The sequence below is a fragment of the Diabrotica undecimpunctata genome, chromosome 2, assembly GCF_040954645.1.
Source record: "Diabrotica undecimpunctata isolate CICGRU chromosome 2, icDiaUnde3, whole genome shotgun sequence".
NCBI classification, from domain to species: domain Eukaryota; kingdom Metazoa; phylum Arthropoda; class Insecta; order Coleoptera; family Chrysomelidae; genus Diabrotica; species Diabrotica undecimpunctata.
In genome coordinates, this window is record NC_092804.1 from 60,100,212 (window position 1) to 60,125,261 (window position 25,050).

Genomic DNA, 25,050 nt, shown 5'->3' on the forward strand with positions numbered 1-25,050 from the left:
TTTTTTATTTTGTTCATTAGAGTTTGAAGGTCTTCTCCGCAATTAGCCAGCACTAAGGTATCGTCGGCATATCTAATATTGTTTACGGTTAAACCATTAATAACAATAACCATTAATTAAACAAACCATTAATAAACAATAATACCTTCTGTTGTCTCCATTAAGGTTTCCTTAAATATTTCTTCTGAATACAAGTTAAAGAGTAAAGGCGATAGTACACTGCCTTGTCTCACTCCTATTTTTATATTTATTTCATTCAACAGTTCTTGTTCAACTTTTACTCTTGCCACTTGATACCAGTGTTGTTCTCAGTGTCACAAATTCTGTTAAAGAGACCACACAGTGCATTATTCCATTTTCTCCCAAAAACATTAGTATTTCAGCATTTACTTCATCAGGGCCACGTGCTTTTCCATTTTTTGCCGTTTGTATTGCCCATGTAACCTCATGTTCAGTTACCACATTTTCTGTTATAGATGGACCTGTTATAGCAATCAGTGTATAGTGTTCTACTCTTTTATCTTTAAATAATTCAGAAATGTAGTTTTTCCATTCTTTGAACTGTTCATCGATATCTAATATTATATGTGTTATTCCTCTGAAGACTTTTCTAAGCACTTTCTTTCCCAGATCTCTACTTTCTTTTCTTCCTGCTGGTTCATAATCCACGTTTCACTGGCTTACACCACTTTGCTCTGCTTCCCTTTATTGGTCTTTTGTCTTTACCTTTCCATTCTTTTTCCATGTTCGTTATAATGACTCCTTATTAGTGAAACTCTGACACTTTCAAAATTATAGACATTTCGGGTCGTTGTTGTTCCAAGAGCTCTTTGTTCATTACCACAAGCAGGTTGCAAGCATCACTTGTAATTTACTTAAATTAGTTAAATTAATTTACTTGATAAATTGAATTCTTACTTCAAAATAAATTTAGAACTCGAAAAATTTACTAATAAATTATCTTACTGGTTCTTTTGTTTATACTTTGTACATTATGTAAGGTATCTACTACATAATATGTCCTTGTGTGTGTTCTTCCTGGTATTCTTGTAAGGATATCTCACTATTTCAAATATTTCTTTAGTTTTAATGGATGGGTGTCTCCTCAAAAGTTTATTTTAGGAAAGGTATAATTGTTAGGATGTCCTTGTCAATATTTTTACATAATGATGAAAATAGAAAGTATAGAAAATGTATTGCTTTACAGAAATGCTATGATTCATTAACAACATGGTAGCATTATTCACCAAAACAATTTTTATTACTTTTTCCATTACTCAAGCTAAGTCATGTATTTCAAGGTACATTCTATTATGATAATTTAATTCATAAAACAGGTAATTTTTGCTTTAATGAACTTAAGAATGAGTGATGATTAGCAAGTTAACAATTCCACTTAATATGTAAAGAATTCTTAATATTTATGAGTAACTCCAAAAATAAGAGTAACAGTAAAAAATAATTATATATGTTACATTCTTCACCATTTTTAAATAGACTTAAATGAATACTTTATAGTACTTTTTATGGTAGTTTGTTTGTTTTCTGTTAGGTATGTTAGGTTAAATAGGTTAATGACAGTTTCATAGATATTGTTAACACTATTTGATATATCAAAACAAAACTCATTCTTCAAACATTTATGAATAAAAACTAGGCCTCATCTTTCTTGTATATCACTAAACACTGTACAAAATAATTAAGAATAGGAAACCTAGTCTTAACTGAACCTAATTTTATTTAGTAGTCAATATTAAAATAGAGGATATGCGAGTTTAACAATGAAAATACACTATACCAAAAATAGAATCAACGATTTATGGATGTAACCATACATTGTCTATCAAGCAAATTAAAAAAGAATGTCTGTCAACAAAGCATATGCATGTCTATCACCAAAACTTAACTACTGATAATTTTAGGAATAAACCAAAATTATGATTAAAAATATTTTATATTTAACATTTTGATTTTCAACTTATAAATAGTTTTTAATAATTCTTCTTTTTATATCACCATAATCTTAGCACACATACACATATCAATACAACAGACTTTAAGGTGCTACCTGAGCCAATGAAAACATTTCCATTATATCTTTCTTAATAATCACCCTATCTCAAAGAAATTCTAACTGTCTACAGAAAATATAGACTGTTAGAATTTTAGAATATAGATGAAGCATCTGGTTTCCACCCGGCATTTCCACCACCAGTATTTAATTGTAGTAAAGTATTGTTTTAAATGCATGATTACAGACAAGCAACTTTTAGTGTCTGGCTGCTTTTAGTGGCTCAGTAGTCACTGATGTGTGTCTCACTTTTTCTTTTGACAAATTCTTTTAAATAGAAGCGTTCACACAAGCCACTTCTGGTGTCTTGTTCTTAGTTTTAATAATTTGTTAAATGGTAAGTAAGGAAGTTATTATGGATTTTAATACGGAAGATTTTATAACTGCTGTTGAAGAGAAACCAGTTCTTTGGGCCTATAAATTAGAATAATACAGTGAAAAAATTAATAAAAGAAATGCACAGCAAAGAGTAATATCAAAATTTGAAAAATATTTTTCAAATTTTGATATTACTTTTTCGTTATTTGTCTCCTCATCCTGCGTCGCTGTCGAATTATTAACAATATATTTGTCGCTAATGCTATTTCACTGATATTCATATTGAAACTGTTGTGGTTCTAATCAGTATGAGCCAGCGGTGGTTCATTTGTGTGGCTGACAAACCAATGGTGGCAGACACCACTGTTGGACACCAGTAGCTTTGTCTGAGTGTGTGCACTTTAAGTTTCTGTTTGAGTGTCTTACAATAATAAGAAAAAAAATAGTATTTCAAAAGAATGAAAGAAGTAGGTATTTATTAAGTAGTATAAAAATATCCTCTGTAAGGATAAAAAAAATTATAATGCAACAGAGTAGGGTAGAGTAGAGTAAATTTTTATTTGCATAAATTTTTTAACATAATTGAGCAAATAATTACATTATTAATCACAGATTTAAAAAAATATATATTAACATATATATATATATATATATATATATATATATATATATATATATATATATATATATATATATATATATATATATCACAGATTAAAATATTATTAACATTACAGTATAGGGCTAAATGTTAACTAGGTGTTAAAAAACTATAATTCAGAGCACCTCTTTCAAAATATTTTGGTGTAATAATTCTCAACAAACAATGCTGAAAATATACAAGATGCATTTAAAATGTGGTTATTTGCCATACACAATTTGAGATTTTTTATTCAATATTTATAATTCTTCAAAAATCTCAATATGCTTCTTTTTCTTCTTCCTCCTTGTATGTAGACTTTAAAGCCTGTTTCTTTTTCAATATTAGCCTCCTAAATTATTTCAATTATTGCATCATCTTTTTCTTGGTCTGCCAATACTTATTCATCCATTTGGTGACTTATCTTGTGCTATTCATACTATCCTATCCTCTGCTATTCTACTGATGTGTTTGTTGCCACCCATCCATTTATGTCTTCTATATTGCATGCTCTTGTTATGTTTTCGCTTCTTTCCCTATCCAACAGACTCTACTTGCTTTATCCCACTGCTTTACTTGCTTTTAAGCTTTGTTGTTGTACTTCTTTTTTAACACCTCTGTGTTAAAGTATTATATATATATATATATATATATATATATATATATATATATATATATATATATATATATATATATATATATATATAAATATATTCCCAGGTATCTAAACCTTGCTTCCTGCTTTATTACTTTCCCACCAATTTCAATTTTACATCGTAGTGGGTATTTAGATGTCATACATTTGGTTTTTTCTGCTGATATTATCATATTGTATTTCTTGGCTGTTGTATTGAAAATCTGTGTTAATCAATATGCTTCGTTTGTTATTATACAAAATCTACTAAAGTTCACTCATTAAAAATTCAATCTAATGACATAATGAATGGTACAGAACTAACTCAATTAGGCATATTTACTTCAGTTTAATTTTTTTAGAGACGTTATTTTTTAAATTAGTATATATTTATGTACTTAATAAATTCCTTCACTTTTCTACACTAGAGGGGTTGCTGATAATAAAAGAACAAGTCTAGTGATTTATTTGTTTTAATTATCCAGAACCTGTCATCAAATAATTACTTAGCATTCTTTTTATGTTTACAAATATAATAATTTATAGTTATAAACCAAAAGCATTAATTTGTTTGAAAAGACAAAATGCTCTATAGTAAGTGAATTTTGATTCCTAAAATTGAGACTTGGGGAGAACCAGTAAAATATAAGGTTGAGAGGAAAAGAAACATCTTAGAATACAATTCCTCAATTCCTCAGCCAAGAATTGACAAAATTGAACTGCTAAATAGCATGGTATTACCATACAGTATTAAAAAGTGAGAAAATGCCAATAAGATATGAACTCAAATAGAGAAAAATCTTATTAAAATTTAACTTTTTTTACTAAACTAAAAGTATTGAGACCATTAAACAAGATAAATATTCTTTAACACTCTTCTTGTGCCTTCTAATACTCAAAAGCTCATAGGAGCAATAAAAAAGACACTAAATATGATACCAGGATATCCTAAACAATACAAAATGTAACCTAGAAAACAGGAAGAAATAAGAATAATGAACAGGAATTATCATGATACTAGAATTAATGACATTAGTTTGACCCAACTAAAAAGAGAGAAAAGACCAGAATTATTTGATATAAATCCCCATAGACATTGTTTGGTCTTACTACTCTCCTACCATAGTTTTACAGTCATTTCAAGGTCTCAAAATACTTTTAAAGTAGTTTGTAAACATTTAGACAGGATAACTTTGTGAAAAATATGCCATACGAATGGCATGGGTTTTCTAAATACAGTTTGGTGAACATATCAGAATTGTTCAACTCTAATGAGCCAAAATATGTGAAAAGAAAAGTAATGCTAACATGAAAATATTAATTCACTTCAATATCCTTTAATGTTAAAGATTAGCAAACATTTAACCACATTTTTCCTTTGATATCAACTGCATACTACTAGGGAATTATGAAATTTCACAATTACCATGATTAGAAATAATTTTTTTATGTACAAAATATGCAAGGATTTTATATTGTTTTCTATTGTGGTAGAAATTGATGGTAATAAACAAGTTATTTACTCATATTGGTTTTGGTTATAATCTGGTAATAATTTGGTTATAATCAAAACTTGAAAATCATAAAATAGGAAACAACTTGTTTGTAAAAAACAATAATTTATGCTTACATAATTAGGATATTAAATTGTTATTAAATGCTGATCCAGCATATACTTCATAGAATCATCATTATATAAACAAACTAATGGGGACAGCAAACAGCAATAAAGACACAAAATTAGACAACTTCCTAATTTGATTTAACAAATTAAAAGACAGCGGTGGAAATCATCACTTAGCTGCTAATCAAGGCTAATATTAATGATTAAATGAGATTAAATAAACAAAAAAATCATGAACAGGATAAACGATCATTCATTATTCACTATTTATCGACTTTCAATTTGGACTCAATCGCAAACGAGTAGGACACGATAATAAATATGGGATTGAATTTCCTTGAATACATTCAGGAGTTAATTATACACATTTTTCAACTTCACTCGTGTAACAACATCACATGATGTAAGCAAGAGAAAATGATAATTATGATTAAAAAAAATAACTTACTTCGTTTTACTGCATCATCGTAGCTCAAGCAACTCCTTTTAGAATCCTTAGCACCCATTTTTTTATATTTTATTTACGCATAACAACATTTTTCACGACAAATTCCACGGTTATTACACAATTTACAACAATCACTCAAATGACAAGATACCAAAACAAGACAACTGTCGCAGTTACACTGACCACAAAACACCTATTTGCTGACGCAGAAGCAATACCACCGACCTCGTAGGATACAAGGAACATAGATAGGCAACTAACAATACCACAAAACAAAATTATTTGCATTAAAGTCCTTATACACACTTTACACTACATGATTTATCATGTGATTTGTCATATGATTTTGTCATGAAGTGAAATTTACATGTTTACACTGTATGATTTTGTCATAAACACTGTCATGCGGCTCGTCATAGCTTGTCACAGGAGAATAGGACGGTACCTATTCCGCATGATAAAATCATATGATTTTCGGTAATAATACGAGTAATACCAACATATTTAAATATCGCGTATTATTCTCATGTCAATTTAGCAACATTCCCTTACCAAAAGACAACATTCTTTATTTATTTAATTGATTGTTTGTTGCATTTATATTGAACCTACTATCTAATGTGTGCTATTGTCGTATTTGTTTTTTTTTATTATTGATTTAGTTTGTTTTATTCTTAGTTTAGTGCTTTATAGTCTTCTTAAACATAATTTTAGTTTAGTTTCTTTATTAAATATTTTTAATTTGGTATAATATCAACACTAAATTTGATATACCCTATCCACGATTTCTTCGTAAGAGCCACCTGTAAGCCCAAAGGCGCCTGATCTTTTTCTTCTTACTGCTGTACGCTGTACGCAGTTGTTGCAGGCGTATTATTATTAAAATTCGGGAAGCCAATGCAATCAAAGATTTATTTTCCATTATAATGGATTCAAAATCTAATAGTTGTTACTTATACTGTGTCTAATATCTCTATGACCATAAACAAAAAGAAAAATCAATAAAACCTCACTCATTGTCACTCATATCATTAGTCATAACTTATCATGCAGTGTAAACACGATTTTTTAAAACATCATGGAAACGAGGAATCATAACAAATCTCGTATGATATTGTCATGTGATAAAATCATGTAGTGTAAAGTCTACATAATAATAGGGGTAACACCAACATATTTAAATATCGCGCCTTATTCTTATGTCAATTCAGCAACATTCCCTTACCGACAACATTATTTATTTATTTTTTGTTTGTTGCATTTGATATTGAAATTGTGTCGTATTTTTCTTTTATTATTTATTTATTTTATTTTATTCTTAGTTTAGTGTTTTATAGTCTTCTTAGTCATAATTTTAGTTTAGTTTCTTTATTGATTATTTTTAATTTGGTATAATATCAACACTAAATTTTATATACCCTGTCCACGATTTCTTCGTAAGAGCCACTGATCTTTTTCTTCTTACTGCTGTACGCTGTACGCAGTTGTTGCCGGCGTATTATTATTAAAAGTCGGGAAGCCGATGCAATCAAAGATTTATTTTCTATTATAATGGTTTCAAAATCTAATAGTTGATACCTATACTGTGTCTAATATCTCTATGACCATAAACAAAAGGAAAAATCAATAAAACCTCATTCATTGTCACTCATATAAGTCATAACTTATCATGCAGTGTAAACACGATTTTTTAAAACATCATAGAAACAAGGAATCATAACAAATCTCATATGATATTGTCATATGATAAAATCATGTAGTGTAAAGTCTACTTTAGCTCTCATTTTATTTTATACTTTATTTACATATAACAACATTTTTCACGGTATATTCAACGGTTATTACACACTTTACAATAATCGCTCTAATGGCAAGATATCAAAACAGGAGAACTATCGCAATTACACTGACCACAAAATACCTATTTGCTGACGCAGAAGCAAAACTATTGGGGACGTCGTAAGGTACAATGAGTACAAGACCAATCAAGACACATTTCTAAGCAACCAACAATACTACCAGAGTACATTATTTAAGATTTTTTTAATGGGAAATAACTACAATTTCAGTTCGGAAATCCAAACATCAAAATAAACGTATTTTCAACTAAAATTGTTGTTAATTCTCAATAAAAATGGTAAATAAAATTATAAAATAAATACTAACCAAGGCTTATTGGAAAAATCCTGTGTATTTCTAGAAAATAAAGTATTAATTTACAAAACAATCATTACAGCACTGTCGGCTTTTACATGTCTTTTTAAAGAAGAAGGATGGTTCCCATTGTTTTGTATTAACGACCTTCAAGTGAATGCAATAATTACCTAACAAAGTTACCCCTGACCCAGATTAGACGATACATTGGATACACTCTGGGTATCTCATTGGTTTTTACCCTTAACTAAAATTTGAATCCTGGCAAAGAGGAATGGAGCCAGCTCATCGAGGGAAACTCTCACGATATGATTAGATTTTGTAATCCTCCCGCTACATTTAAGAGGCTAATTAGGGAAGTTTTAAAAAGTCAACCTTTTGATGGTTGACACTGGCAAACATGTTTGGTTTATCTAGATGACGTATTTGTGATTGGAGGATCATTTGAAGAGCATTCCAAAAATCTGAGGGAACATCTGGGAGATGATTGATGCAGCAGCTAATTTAAAATTGTACCCAAACAAATGTAATAATATGGTTCTACGAGAAATTATATACTCAGGCCATATCCATACCTAAACAATACATACTAGTAATAGTATGGTAGCTGATGCTGAGAAAATCGAATAAATTAAAAACTGGTCAGTACCAAAATATAAACATGAAATCACAAGTTTCCTCGGCTTATGTACATAATACATGTGTTCAAAGATTTTCGAAGAGTTGCGAAAGTACTTATTATTAAACCAATATTCTACACTAGACGAGAAAAAACTTCGGTTTGCATACAGATGTCAGCAACACTACCATATTAGGTCTCTTTTTCCAGATTCAAGATGAACAAGAAAATGCGCTTATTTCAGCAATAGTTATATTATTTAAATATTATTAAATAATTTTATAAATATTGTTACGATAAATATGACGCATGTCTAAACTGTAAATATGTTTTTCTAATAAGTATTTTTCTAGTAGTTTTCCCTACGATAAAAACCTGTCTTCATTCTACGCTGTCCGAGCGAGTTCAAGAAGGTCGAAGTCCGGTTCGAGGGAACCCTGGAATAATGGCTATTTAATATATTTATAGAGGAATTTTTATTGTAAACAAGTTAGTTTGAATAGTTGTATCGAGTTTGAATAATTGTAACGCAGAAATGTAGTATATAAATTAGAATTGTGTAAATAGTGTCAGTGTAAATAACTTATTGTAAGACTTTATATAAATTAAATAAAGACTAATAAACTAAGTGTTAGAACTTTTTATGATAAATAAAGTTAATAAATCAGACTTATAAAAATAGTTCATTGGTGTCAGAAGAGTGGAATTTTAAATAAATAGTGAAAATGACTACGATTTATGAGCTCACAGTTACGAATTTAAGAAGACATATCGAGGACAGAGAATTAGCTTCTACCGGAAAAAAGGCTAATTTAGTCCAACGACTAAAGAACGCTTTGGAGCAAGAGGGTTTGGATCCGGAAACGTATATATTTGAAACCAAAAATGCTGCAGTCATCTCGTCGATTTCGAAAGTTTCTGTGGATGTGGCCAAAGTTTCTGGTGATGTGGCCAAAGTTTCTGGTGACATCGCATCATTAGAGAACAAAATTTCTGGCGATATTTCGAAAGTGTTTCCGGCGACATCGCATCATTAGAGAACAAAGTTTCCGGCGACATCGCTTCTTTAGAAAACAAAGTTTCTAACGAGATTTCTTCTCTGGAAAGCAAAGTTTCTACTAACATCTCTAAAGTCACTTCTGAGATGTCAGCCCTCGACGATAGAATATCTTCGTTAAAAAACCAAGTTGCTGCCGATATGTTGGCCGTCGAAGAAAAGATGAAAGAGATGGAGGAAACAGGGACAGCAGAGAGAGGAAACAATCTAATTACAGTGGAGACAAAAGAAGACGACACTAAATGTAAGTTGAAAACACGGCCGCAATTTGAAGGAAGTGGAGGTTCTGTTCATGTTAAAGTCCCAACTTTCGACGGAAAATCGTCATGGAACAACTACATGAAACAATTCGAACCAGCTGCAAGAGCGAATGGATGGTCCGAAAAAGAAAAGGCTGTAAACCTGACTATCGCTCTTGGAGAAGATGCCTTAAATGTGCATCAGATCATAGCCGTAGAGGAGACGGATGATTTCGAACAACTTAAGAAGAGGTTAAATATGCGATATGGTCACGAACATTTGGAGCATGTATGTCAGTCGCAGCCTAAAAATCGAAGACAAAAGAGAGACAAGGCTCTTCAAGAATATGAGGTAGATATTGCCAGATTAGTACGATATGCTTATCCAACTGCTCCCGAAGACATAATGAAAAAGTTGGCCGTTCAAACGTTTATTGATGGTCTTCGTGATCATGAAATGCAGAGAACATTGCGATTAGCTCGTCACAAGACGCTGGTTGATGTCTTATTCGCTGCCCTCGAATACGAGTCAGCTACGCAGGCCTCTGGCGGGTACAGTAAAGTTAGGACTGTAAAAGAGGAGGGAAATGAAGATAACCTTGACCAGCTCGTTAATATGATGAAAAGTATTACATACAAGAAAACGAAGACTGGAATTGTGGCGAAATAGGATACGTACGAAGTTCATGTAAGCACCCTAGGTACGGCGCAAATCAAGAAACTCACCATCAGGAAAACTAGGATGGGTCGGCCTTAGGGGGCAGCTTCGATCCGGAAATTTTCCAAAGACTCTCTCGTACTAATAGCTGATTTAAAATATCGTGAAGATATAGTGTATATGTAGATGGAGAAATAAATGGTAAAAGGCATACGTTGTTGGTGGATACCGGAGCGACCAGAACCATTATACGCCCGACAGTTATAAACAGCCATAAGAAACTGTTACCAACGAGGTTGCGACTTCGAACCGCTACAGGTGAAAATTCCAAGATAACATTCATGGAGAAATCCAGGTACAATTAAGAATTGGAGCAGAAAAGTTCGTTCATACTGTTACAGTTGCTGACATCGAAGAGAATGTTATATTAGTAATGTACGTATGCATGGATTCCAATTGGATTTTAAAAATAAGGTAATCAAAGTTGGTAACGAGGAACTATTTCTTCCTCCACATGATGACAACACTGTGCAAGCAGCCGTTAAAGAAGATACAGTCGTGCCTGCGAGAAGTGAAATGATCATAGTAGCGGGGACACCTGTTATGATGGAGCCTTGGAACCATGACGACGAAGTTGGCCGAGGAATCATAATTGGAAAGGAATTGGCGACTTCGGCTGAAGAAATACCTGTGAGACTTATCAATGTCAATGACTACCAAGTGACCATCAAGAAAGAGACAAAAGTAGGAACTTTCTTTGGCAGTATCGTGATATTTTCGTACCGAAAGGAGGAAAGACGGGAAGAACTACCGTTGTTAAGCATAAAATTGATACTGGTAATGCTAAGTCAATTCGTCAAACAGCTCGACGATTACCACAGGCAAAAAGAGGGGAAGCTGAATCGATTGTTCAGGAAATTAAGAAAGATGGGGTGACAGAACCTTCTACGAGCCTATGGGTCTCTCCGGTGGTCCTGGTTAAGAAGAAAGACGGAACGACAAGGTTCTGTGTGGATTTCCGTTTGATGAACAACGTTACCAAGAAAGATAGTTATCCTCTGCCTCGGATCGACGACGTATTGGACACATTGACTGGAAGTAAATTGTTTTCTACTTTGGATTTGAAGTCTGGATACTGGCAAGTAGAAATGGACCCAGTAGATAAAGAGAAGACAGCCTTCACCACAGGATCTGGATTGTGGCAATTTAATATTCTGCCATTTGGACTCTGTAATGCTCCTGCGACATTTGAGAGGCTTATGGCAAATGTGTTGAGTGGGTTATCTTGGAAAACATGCCTGGTTTATCTAGATGACATAATCGTCTTGGGGAAGACATTTGAATATAATATAATAATTGTAACATGGAAATGTAATATATAAATTAGAATCGTGTAATTAGTGTCAGTGTAAATAAATTTTTGTAAGACTTTATATAAATTAAATAAAGACTCTAATAAACTAAGTGTTAGAACTTTTTATAATAAATAAAGTTAATAAATTAGACTTGTAAAAATAGTTCAATATTTTTATGGTGAAAATCTCCTTATTTGTATTGATCATGTAGTCTAAAGTGACTACAGTTCCGTAATCTATATGTTCAAGTGGCAAAATAGCCATAAAGAAAAAATCAACCTAAATGAGGACGCCCTTTTCAAAAGGCCATGCAGCGGAAATTATAGCAACTGTAAAAATTAGAGAAATACCCACGTCGCGTGCCACAAACCACTCTCACAGATTATTAATAACAATCTGAACAGCTACAATATGTCCAAGAAAATAATCAGAGTCTGAAACGTATCTTGGATTGGAAGCGTAAAAATGAAAGACCAACCTACGTACTCGTATAAGTGAGTACATTTTGTTTAGAAGTTAAAGCCTATTAACGAAATGAATGGATTTTCTGGGTACTCCACAGATCACTAATACCAGTAATTTTTGGGATACTCAAAGTTGATCTGTATAGACCATCTAAAAGTAATGATAGAATGGAATCCTACAGATGATTATACAATGTAAAGTGTAAGGAATATTGCGTCAGTTACATAGTGGTGCATCAGGTGAACACTTTGGCGTTACGAACACTTTAAAAAAGGGTCTGAGAAGATTCTATTGGATGAGCTGTCAAGTAAAACGAATTGTGTGAAACGAGCAATGGAGAGTTAGTAAAAAGAGGACATTCAATAAATAGTACATTGTTAATAGTTCTATAGACGGAGTAGCCATTGACATTGCAGGACCGTTCCCAGAAACGAATGATGAAAGCAAATATATTCTTTTGGCAATGGGATTATTTGACCAAATTGACTGTGATCTATTCAATTTAAAATTTAATGGGCTTCTTCAGTCGCAGATATACTGTTTAAAGAAATGTTCAGACGTTTTGTTGTTTCCTTAGAAATCCATTTAGATCAAGGATGAAATTTTGAATCAGCACATTACTAAAACGTTTGTCGATTGGTTAGTGCTAATAAGACCAGAAGGATACCGCTGCATCCATAGTCAGAGGCAATGCTAGAGAGTATGAGTCGAATAATGTCCGACAGCATATTCAGATGGCAAGTGATAGGATGAAATATCAATATAACGGCCGATCCACATATGGAAGTTACGAATTAGGTGATCTCGTCTAGCTATATAATCTACAATAACATAAACTTTAAAGACAAAGGGAAGGCAGTATAAAATAAAAATAAATTATCGGATTATTAATCTGCAAAAAGGGAAATCAAAAGTTGTCCACATAAATTGTCTTACACCATATACACTGTGTCGCAGAAGACCTCATAATGATCAAATAAATTTCATCTGTATTTAAAAAATAGTTTAAATTGTTATACCTACAGGGAAACCAAGAGATCCGTTATTTTAAGGCCAAGCTACGAGAACGTATGGACAAGGTAATGATAAGTATAATTGAAGTGATATTTCGGGAGACTGGCGTACAAATGAACGTGTGTTGCTTTAATTTAAAAAGACAGTGGATTATTACCTCTGCAAAGGCTTGTATAGAGCTGAAATTATCAAAAATAAAACTTGTGAGTTTCCTCACAAAGAACAGGCGCAGGGGAATTGTGATCGGGACGCTCAGCGTTGAAAAAGGGGATAAGACTCACAAGTCGTTAGACTAACTAACGGTAATTTAGAACAGACGTGTCTGGTATATAAGAAACCGTCTGGAACAATGAGTAACCGATATAATCCGGTTTTTGTTATTTAGGTGTAAATTTTACAATGGGAGTCGAAAATCTTTACATAACATTGTTTTGTGACATAGGTACATACGGGTACATACCTTTCGACACAGAATAAATAACAATCAGAATGCCCACTCTCAGATGCCGCCTTTGAAGTGTGTCAGCACGCGATCGCCATATTTTAAACGGAAACAGACTTGGATTGAGAAATTTGTGACAAGCTACGGCAGAACCATAATTTAAATTTTTAGAGATTAATAATTTAGTACATTTGAAATAATTTAATCTATTCTTCAACTAAAAGTACGATATAAAATGTTGCATATTATGTCAAATCAATTAAACCGGGTTAATTTTTCTGTGCACACCAGATAAAATTTCACTGAACAGCACTGGTTCAGTTTAATATTATATTATTTATCTATGGTTTAAAACATGACTGATTCCGTCTGCCCATACTTATCTTGACAAGTAGAGTTGGCATTCTGATTGTTTTATTATTCTGTGCATTCCACTTTTGCTTTTTGCTACGAAGACGAATATCACTGTCAGCTGTCACTGCTGTCAGTTAAACGTCAAAAATAATAGGCGTTTCGGGAATTTGATAATATTTGATTCTTATTTCTACAGCAATTTTATTGGGGTAATTTTATTAAAAAACTGTAAGTTTGTAGCAATATTTTTGAACTGAATACAATAAAAAACGTAAAATTTTCCAGTCATAAGTACTAATTTCATTTTAGGTTACAATGACCGACTCTAAATATTTTACTACTACCAAAAAGGGAGAAATATTTGAATTAAAGTCAGAGCTAAATAATGATAAAAAGGAAAAGAAAAAAGAAGCTGTTAAAAAGGTAATAAATTTATTAATCTCTGGGAATAAATTTTACTTTCTGTAAAGCACTCATAATTATTCACATCTAAAGGAACATAATATACACAGCATTTTGAGTTTAAAGAAATTCATGATACACCAATTTTGTTGTAAAGGTTCAATTTATTACCTGCTTTATTAGTCATCAAGAGTTTTCTACAACTTTATTATTCAGATTTCCTATCAGTTGCCTACATATTGATCAACTACACAAACATTTAATACCAAACAATCTATGTAATCCACAGATACCAATTCTATAAAAACTGATTGTTTTCTCAACTTGTTATTTATATTTTAGGTTATTGCTTCTATGACAGTAGGCAAAGATGTTTCAGCTTTGTTTCCAGATGTAGTAAACTGCATGCAGACTGATAATTTAGAGCTCAAAAAGCTAGTTTATTTATATTTAATGAACTATGCTAAATCTCAACCTGACATGGCTATTATGGCAGTAAATACTTTTGTAAAGGTAAGATTATTGTTAATTATGAAGACTGAAATGGCAAAACCAACATTGGTAGAGGTAAAAATTTATTTAAGAGTTATATGGAAATTAGGTGGTTGGATAAAATGTGGAAAATCAATAAGAGAATATCAAAATTTATTATTTAGAGTATATTATTATAAGTATATTTAGATTAGAATATTTTAAAGTATTTAGGAAATCTTTATCACTATCACTTTTACGTGAAAAAACTGTTGTACTCTTCTATGATACAAGTATATTTTTGCAATATTATAATTCCAACATCCAGAAAGGCAACAACATTAGATACAGAGATAACACTGCCATAATGGCAGAGAGCCTAGACGACCTTCAAACCATGTTGAATGCTGTAAACAACAAATGCACTAAAAAGGGCTTAACAATCAATGCAAAGAAAACAAAATGGATGCTGGTTGGAAAAATTAATATATAAGACTCAATACTAAAATACTGATCTAACAGTGTTGCAAAATTTTGAATAAATGGTAAAATGCGAGAAAATCTTTTCTATTATTATCATATATCTTGTAGTTTTTTAATATTATTGAAAAAAAAACTATATTTTGCACTACTCCAATTGGAGCTAATGTCACCCCTGTGCTTGCAACACCTGCATTTCAAACATCAACTGAGATGGGTTAAAGATCCAGACCATCCCTTAGTATCTCTGACACCCCTCCAGCCTGCGCACCCCTTTCATTTAGAAGTCAGTACCTCTAATTTTATTTCAAAGACATTCACTTTAAATTATTCAAGTGGTAAAGTCTTCCAAGATATTGTTCTCTTTCTCTCTGCCTCCTTCTCGTTCTGCACAAGGGCAAAGTGTAATTTAGTATTGCAAAGTGTGTAAAGTTAAATATACATCATGGAGTTAAAATAAACTGGTGAAGCAGTGTTCTGCCCTATAATTTCAGCCCCATAAGGGACACACAAAAATAATCAGCTACTATACAAAATCCTGTAATACAGATTTGACAGGTCGTCATAAGGGTTTGAAGCTCTACAGAAAATTTGTGAAAATAACATACTTATTTTCTTTTAAATATGTTTCTATTAGATATGCTAATAATGTAATTTTAATATTGCAAGAATTGTTAACTAAGTTTTTGTTTTGGATATTGATTGTTATTAACATGTGCATGATAACAACATCAAAAGATAGGTTAGGCAAATATGCTTTTAAACTATTAAGTTTGAACTAAATATGGATATCTCCTATTCATAGATGGCTCTATGTATTAATACTGTGTAGTACAAAAGTATTTTATAAGAAGAAAATTATTGTCATCCATTAAAGAGATTCAACTACCAGATGGGGTATTTATATTTCAACACAATAGCACAACTTTCTATATAGTGAAATCCTAAAATTGCCTTCAAATTCTCATTCAGAAAAAATATGTGTTGTATATTGGTTTTGAACCAGTTCATATGTCTCTGGGCTCATATGTCATAACTATTGATTTTTTTTCAACTAAACAAAAACTGTATATTTTCATTGATTTACCAACCTTTTTCACTTTAAAAATCATTACAACAAGCTCTTAATAGTATTTATTATACACATTAATATTATAGGAGGATTATTTGTGACGCAGACAACTACTGCAACTGTAAAAAATAAATAGTTGAAAAATAATAAAAAATTAATTTTGATTGATTTATTTATAAACTAAGAAATAAATTCTATTGGATACTACAGTTCTTTTTATTATGCTTTCTTTTTTGCGTTACCATACACAATTTAAGTTTGTGAACTGACATGTCATTTTTTAACAGGACTGTGAAGATCCCAATCCACTTATTAGAGCGCTTGCTGTTAGAACAATGGGTTGTATTAGAGTAGATAAAATCACTGAATATCTTTGTGAGCCACTAAGGAAATGTTTAAAAGATGAAGATCCTTATGTAAGAAAAACAGCAGCTGTTTGTGTTGCCAAATTGTATGACATTTCATCTGGTAAGATTAATAATTTTAAAATTAATTATAATTACTAACATATTTTTTGTTAGAGTTATTTAGTGTCACCCTCTTACATAGAGTGTATAACATAATGTAATAGATAGATAACAGTTAAGTATTCCATGTAAAGTCTAACCTAGACAAATCTTGCTCTTTTTGGTAACAAGTTATTCAATTTTTTTGTAATTAACATGTCTTGACAGCTTATGAACATTGATACGGGTACAGTTTACAACAGTATACATATTATATATACAAACATTTGGAACAAACATGTTTCTTTTAGAAATTTTAGAAAACGGTTTGCAACACTAAGAATGTCTTTGTAGCATGTATTAAGATTTCTTTTTAAGTTGTGCTTTCTTCTAGAAGAATCAAACTGACAGCTGTCCATTATCGAGTTTATATCGAACATTATAGATTAATGAAAAGTCGAGTATTGTAGTAGTAGCATACTGGAGGGTTTTCTGACACCGTAAGGTATTCATGTGTTAGACATGAATGTCCTGTTTGTAGCCAGCAAATAACTAATTTGTCTTACCTGTTCATGGATGACATATTGAAGTGAGATAAGTTGGGCTGAACTTCGTGCAGCTTAGTTTTAGTTTTATTCCACAGGTCTGCCAATGAGCTGAGGTTTTTTTGTTTAATTAATATCTTAAGATGCATATGAGTTTGGACCTCTTTGAAGGTTGAGCCAGAAGAATATGCTAATAAGAATAACATGGGATGGAGTTCAGATCATTGTGACTGTTATGTTAGTAGAATATAATTGGTTACAGATGTTGTGTATTTCTTGGACTAGTAGATTTTTTGAAGAAGATGCATTTTACAGAATGAATCAAGGAAGGAGAATCAGTCAGAATAATTCTGCAGTGTAAACATAGAGCTTATAGTAATCATCATGGTGGATACAGTCTTCATTTTTGGATTCATCAGTCTAAAAAATTTCATCAAAACGTGTTGAATTGAGTATGGTTTGAAAGGGTTTTCTGAGGATTGAGTTTGTGGTCTGTTTTATTGAATCTGCATAAATCAGTATTGAATATTGGAACATTCTGCATCCATGGAGCAGTTTTACCAATCAACCTTGAAGGTTGATAGAATCCGATAAAGGAGATAATATTTGTGGTAATGTGAGTGGGTGATTGGATGTATTTGCTGGGGAAGCGTCTATTTTGTTGATTAGTTTTATTACCAGGTTGCTTGGATTTGCTGATATTCTTACAAAAATACTCTTAAAAATAGCAGAGGGTGCCGGATTACTGGAGTGTACAACATATGTACTTGTTTTTATGTGCTACACATTTTTTTATAATTGTAACATATTTCACATAATTATATAGTTAACATAGATTAAAATAATCCTTAATTGAGGTATGCATTTTTGTAACTTGTATTCGTTCTTTAAAAATATTTTCTCGCTTAGGAGATAAACGATTTTCTTCAGCCCATATTATACAAGGAAGAAGAATTTGCAATACCTAATACATTATTAAACTGTTTGTTTGGGCTGTTAGGCCGTTGTCTTCTGAGATTAGGTCTCGACGTTTCGCCAACACTAGGGGTTGGCATCTTTTCGTCGTCTTTTCATCTTTTCGTGTCGTCGTTTGTAGTAGCTTTTCATTCTTCGTGTTTTGATCTGAGACATCATCTCGAGATAAAAATCAAGAAATACGCATATGGGTCAAATACATAGAAGAACTCTTTGATGATAATAGGTCCGAACAGCCTCCGTCCTACATATTATGTAATGACCACTTACCAATCACATCAGACGAAGTGGTAAAAGCAATATCACAATTAAAAGATGGCAAAGCTCCTGGACCTGACAATACATATGCTGAACTCATAAGGCTATTTAACACCAATGGTGCTCAATGACTAACAAAAATATTCAATGACATATGTTTAAACGGAGTAATACCAAGATCATGGCTGAAGTCAACATTTATTGCTCTACCAAAGAAAACAACATGAATTCCGGACCATCAGCTTAATGAGCCACATTTTAAAGTTATGTCTAAAAATCATACATCAAAGGATATATAGACTGTGCGAAGAAAAAATCAGCCATACACAGTTTGGTTTTCGGAACGCAGTGGGTACGAGAGAGGCTCTCTTTAGCATACAAGTGCTATTTCATCGATGTAGAGATGTGAATTGCGATATTTATGCATGCTTCATTGATTAACATAAAGCATTTGACACAGTAAAACACAACAAACTGAAGGAGATATTAACAAATATTGGAATAACCAACTGTGATCTAAGAATTATTAGCAATCTTTACTGGAATCAAACATCGTCTATCCGTACAGAGACAGGATTCGATAATATCAAAATCAAACGTGGGGTCCAACAGGGATGTATATTATCACCCTTGCTGTTTAACATATACTCTGAAGAAATCTTTTAAGAAGCAGTAGATGTTAAAGTCGGAATTCGAATTAACGGAGAATGTATCAATAACATATACGCGGATGACACAGTGGTATTCGCTGATAGTTATGAAGCCCTCCATGAGTTAATGAATAGAATCACAGAAGTGACTCAGAGATATGGACTTTCACTGAACATTAAGAAAACAAAATATGATGATCTCTAAGAAGGTCGGACCTTGGTACGAACGTCATTGAAAATTGGGACCATTCCCTAGAAATAAAATCTAGGATAGAGAAAGTAAGATCTGCATTTCAAAAAATGGCTAAGCTATTCAAATGCCACGATTTATCAGTACCCATGAAAATCTGGTTACTGCGATATTATAATAATGAAGATATCGTACACCGGCCACGTTACTAAGAATGCAAAAATGAAAAGAGTTGTTAACCACAATAAAAACAGCCAAAATTGAATACCTCCGTCACATCATGAGGAATAGCGATATGGGTTACTGCAATTGTTTCTTCAAGGAAAAGTAGAAGGAAAATGAGGACTAGGAAGGCGAAGAATTTCCTAGCTGAAAAATCTACGTACGTGGTTCAACACAACAACCACAAATCTTTTCAGAACTGCAGTTTGCAAAATACAAATTGCCATGATCGTCACAAACATCCGAAACGGATAGGCACTACAAGAAGAAGAAGAAGATGTTATGCAAGAATTAAAACAGTTAAATGCTGTATCTGATTTTACTTTTACATACAGTTGTATTTATTAGTTGGTGGCTACAATATTTCTAGTAGGACTGCTTTTTCTTGTACTGCTTCATACATTTCTCATAATCTGATCTGTTTCTTCAGTCCCTTCAAACCAACTTCACTTGATTTGAATCCTGTTTCTGGTATTTATGAAACCAATCGACAATATGTAGAGTATATTTAGGACCAAATTTTGTGTTTCCAGTGTTCATTATAGGCCATAGCTTTTTTCATGACGATTGGATTAAATCAGGTGAAACAGAGCTCCATGCATGGGCGAAAGAGAACACAATATCCTTTCATGTTTTTTTTAATTGAGTAGGATGGAGCAAGGGTGCCGCGGGCGGAGGGTGCCAAATTATTGGACCTGTCGGATTAGTGAGATTTTACTGTATTTTCATTAAATATTATGTATTATAATTTTTTTTAGTGTATCAACAGTAATTTATACTGCTTTACAGGTTTGGTAGAGGATCAAGGCTTTTTAGAACAGCTAAAAGAATTGTTGAGTGATTCCAACCCTATGGTAGTTGCTAATGCCGTTGCAGCTTTATCCGAGATAAATGAGAGCAGTCCTACTGGTCAACCTCTAGTTGGTAAATATTACAGTTACTTGAATATGGTGTTCAGTATTTGGTACTTCATTGTACACATTAAATATATTTTACCAGATAATAACAGCAGCAAATGAAAACAGTTAAATTTAACCAACTCTAATTAACAATTTAGCACAACAATAGCCCCTGAATAAAACTACACAAAATATTTTCATTAGATAGTTAAATAAAATATAAGCTCGTGGGAATTAACACCAAATAAGCCTCAGACTGTGCTCTAAGAAGGCCCACAAGAACGTGTGGTTCACCACACTTAAACCTATTTATCAGAAACGGAAATATTTGGGCAAGGAATGCCAAAGAAAACGTAGAAGTTGTTATTAGATATATACATATAATATTCTGTTACTATGAACAGGGCAGCAGACAATAATGATGTAAACAAGATTCTGGATGCCTCGAACACTATTAGCGGCACCAGTAGGAAATAGGAGTAGAGGTAGACCAAGACTGAGATGGAGGGATGGTGTGAACGAGGACGCGAGGAAGATTAGCGCAGCAAAATGGCAACGGTTGGCGATGAACAGAAACGACTGGCGAAATAGACTGGGGAAGGTCGCGGCTTAACTAGGGCTATAGCATCACTGATGATGATGATGATGAAGTGAAATCAGAAATGTACTCTGAACAAAGTGAACTTTAAGAAAGTCCTGGGATGTGATATGATTACTGGTAAAATACTTCATGAGACTGCTATTATCTGTTCTTTTTGAATCAATATACTACGAGACAATATTTTTGTTCTACAGCTTTTGTTGACTGATACAAGCATTTGGAAAAGTATGGCGATCTGAGCTATTTTGCAAAATAAATAAGCTTCTATTCTCCTCAAATTTTATCTAATCAGATTCTTTATTATCAGATAATACAACGAAATACTCTTTACTGAAATTCATTCAATCAGCAGTACCTCAAGGCAGCATACTTAGATCAATTCGTATCTCCTATTCACACGCGATCTTGTAGTACATACTCTGATGTTTATACCAGTATTGCAAACCATATAGCTGCTCTCCTCTAAGTATTGGTGCAAAGATGTTAACAAGACAAGTACATAGGTATTAGTTAAAACGAAACAAAAACAAATAAGGCTGCCAAAATTTAAAATGAGAAACTACAAAATCATAGTTTAATAACTTTAATTGAAGGTTAAATTGAATTGAATGAGATGAAGGTATAAAATATTTGTGAACTATCATAGAAAACTGACTCGGCTAAAACTCTTTAACTTTTTAAAACTAACCATTTATACTCGTTTGTTCAAGTCAATTATACTCGATCTTAACAGGTTGGATGCCGCTATTTTGTAACTTACTTTTACGTGGTCCCAAATTAAAAAAATAGATAAAACGGTACGCCGCTGCAAACAATTATGAATATTGATATTTTATATGTAATTGCTATTTCAAATATTTAAGAAAAAGTAAGAAAAACTGACGCTCATAAGCGGCAGTGGCACTGAGCTTCGGCATTCATATCCGTGTACCGTTGACGCTTATAAGCGTTGCCTATACTCTACAGTAAAACATTATTTATTTCAAAACATGTAACAAAAACAAACTTTAATATTAATAAAACTTTGACTGCTATATTCTATTTGTGAATTATGATGCTGCAATTTAGACAGTATCCTGGATTTCCAGGACAAGTTTCGCACACGTATGTTGTATCCGTCCGTTTTTTTTTCTTTGGAACAGCTTTGACATCTTTTTCTGTCGGGTTGTTTGTTACCTGGAGTCGCTTCCCTTTTTATTAGCCTATGTTCGATATTTGATGCTTTTTTTTTATTTAAATTCTCGTAAGGAGGTAAAAGTTCATTTATGATTGCCATTCTAAAATCAAATGGTGACATTTTCTGTCCAGAATATATATTATATAAGTGAAAAGCATTATTGAGCATCATGTCCATAATATGGAAAAAAAGTTTCTTTGGCCATCTTATTGTTTTTCTTTCGTGAAGGTAGTATGAAAGCATTTGATCAAGGTGATCTACACCTGACATATGTTTATTGTATTCGGCGACAGGCAATGGCTTAATAACTTTTTGTTTTCTTTTATTTTCTACTTCAACCATTGTATTTACATATTTATTTGAAATATATAAAACATCCCTCTTATCCTTCCACTTTCCTATCATTACTCCTTTAGCATATTGCGCAATGGTTTCTCATTTTTTCAGCTTAGTTGAAATAACAGCTTTGGGTGTCATTTTTCTATTAGACCGAAGTGTACCGGTGCAGTGAGTCTGATTCTTAATAAATTAGAGTTCTGGCTAAAGAAAAATTGTTGTAATAGTTGTCCATATAAATATGATGGCCAATATTTAATAATCCATCCATTAAATGTAGGACAACTTTTTCAGAATGTCCTTTACCGCCAGTATCGTCTAACATACCAGTATATACAGCAATTTTTTGAGCAATACGTCTAGGGTTTGTTAATAAATACAACTTAATCCCATATTTGTGTTTTTTGTTTTTAATATATTGCTTGAACATAATCCTGCCGCGAAAAAGAACCATGGATTCATTTGGAGATAACTCACATCCTGGATAAAATATTTCTGCCATTTTTTCGTTAAAGAAATTTATTATCGGTCTTATTTTGTAAAGTCTACCTTCAGGTCTAGATTTCCTAGATAAGAGGGAAATCTAGATAAAGGGTCCCGTTTCCAATAATCGCGCATCCTTGGTTATCGTACAACACCCATATGTAAAAATATTCCAAAAAATATTAATAATTCTTCCTTCGTCACATTTTTCCATGAACAAATTCTAGATTTTTCTTGTGTCTGCACCGATAAAAAAATATTTTCCGCGTTAATATTTGTTTCATCAACTATAAATTCTAAAATATCATCAGTAAATATACTACGAAAAAAAACAGATTGGAGTGTTTTCTGGTAGAACTGCATTGAATGACTGATTTTTTGGAAACGGAAAATCTTTCATCTCACCTGGTACATCTTCCCAACAGATGTCGGAACATTCATCTACAGTTTCTTCAGCCGCAGGTTGTTGTAAATCTACATTTTCTTCAGCCGCAGGTTGTTGCGAATCAGATATTACTTTTCCGATTTCGTTCTCACTCTCCGAGTCCGTTCCTCTCCATCCGCAATCAAATTCCTCCTCTAATTCAAAATCACTACACTCATCACTATTTTCCAACATTTCTGCTTCAGTGTACTTATGATAACGACTCCTTTTAGGTCTGGAAGGACCAGCCTCAACGTATTCATTTTGCATGATAATCAAACAATAAAAATATTTGAAAAACTTGAACCACGTGTGTTTATGAGTAATAAATATCCTTCCTTGAGTACCTACTAAGAAATATGCAACACAACTGCGGTTCCGACTAAGAAATGTAAATAAATATATAAATACGTACCGAACGCTTATAAGCGACGGAGGTACCCGAGCAAAATACACAGTGACTCTTATAAGCGTCAGAGGCATCCAACCCTGTAAGGATAATAATAATAATATTTAATGTCTCATACTATGTACCTAATCTATTGAATCAGCAAGGTTAAAGGTTAGCAAATTTAAACCAAAATACCCAATCATCATTATCATTGGCTCTACAAACCATAGTGGATCTTGATCTGCTTGGGTCTGGTCTAGGATCAGCGTCCATTCTTCCCTCACCTTCGCCTTGGTTTTCCAATTTCGTACTCTAAAACACTCCTAATTTTTCTTCCAACTAATCCTTAAATTGTGCTTTGGGCCTGCCTCTCCTCACTCCATCCGTTCTTTGTTTATTCACTCGTAACACTCGTTAGTCGTCTTCTAACTGGTCCTTAAATTGTGATCTGGTAGGCTTTTCTCTTCATTTCATCCGGTTTTTGGTTATAAATGTGCTTCGATGGCTCCATCTCGTTCATTCTGTCTAAGTGATCTAGTCACCTCAGCCCATTTATTTTGATGGACCTACCAATACTAGGTCAGCTCAAGATTATAGCGGTAAAGCTCAAAATTATAGCGTCTACGCCATAATCCGTTGCACGCCGTTATAAATATTTCAGAGGGTTTTACGTTTAGAATAACCTAAACGTTCTGTACCGATTTTTTCATCGTACACGTTTCTGATGCGTAAGGACGGGTTTGATAAGAGTTCTTTCAATATTTTCGTTCTTTTTGTGACTATGTGTTGTATAGATATACTACATAAAATACTCAATAGTTTTCAGCAATGATGGATAATACTATAAGTTTTTTTTGTACTCATAGTAAAGTTAATTGTATCTTCGTAAGAAACATCATATTATAGAGACGAGAATGTTAACTATTACAAAAGTTA

General features: G+C 32.5%; 2 protein-coding genes across 5 annotated transcripts in view; one reads left to right on the plus strand and one right to left on the minus strand.

Moving 5' to 3' along the window:
• The window catches only part of LOC140434618 (ubiquitin carboxyl-terminal hydrolase 32-like), a 186,110-nt gene extending 180,186 nt beyond the window's left edge, over window positions 1-5,924 (minus strand). For all 4 annotated transcript variants that reach the window (XM_072523009.1, XM_072523011.1, XM_072523010.1 and 1 more), the window contains exon 1: window positions 5,736-5,924. In XM_072523009.1, coding sequence (XP_072379110.1) covers window positions 5,736-5,793 — 58 coding nt within the window. In that variant the 5' untranslated portion in view covers window positions 5,794-5,924. The remainder of the gene's footprint in view (window positions 1-5,735) is intronic.
• Window positions 5,925-14,166: 8,242 nt separating this feature from the next.
• AP-1-2beta (adaptor protein complex 1/2, beta subunit) overlaps window positions 14,167-25,050 on the plus strand; it is a 52,373-nt gene continuing 41,489 nt past the window's right edge. Inside the window, exons 1-5 of the mRNA XM_072523007.1 lie at window positions 14,167-14,320; window positions 14,402-14,515; window positions 14,837-15,007; window positions 16,805-16,985; window positions 20,593-20,727. Of these exons, the coding sequence (XP_072379108.1) occupies window positions 14,408-14,515; window positions 14,837-15,007; window positions 16,805-16,985; window positions 20,593-20,727 (595 nt within the window). The 5' untranslated portion in view covers window positions 14,167-14,320; window positions 14,402-14,407. The remainder of the gene's footprint in view (window positions 14,321-14,401; window positions 14,516-14,836; window positions 15,008-16,804; window positions 16,986-20,592; window positions 20,728-25,050) is intronic.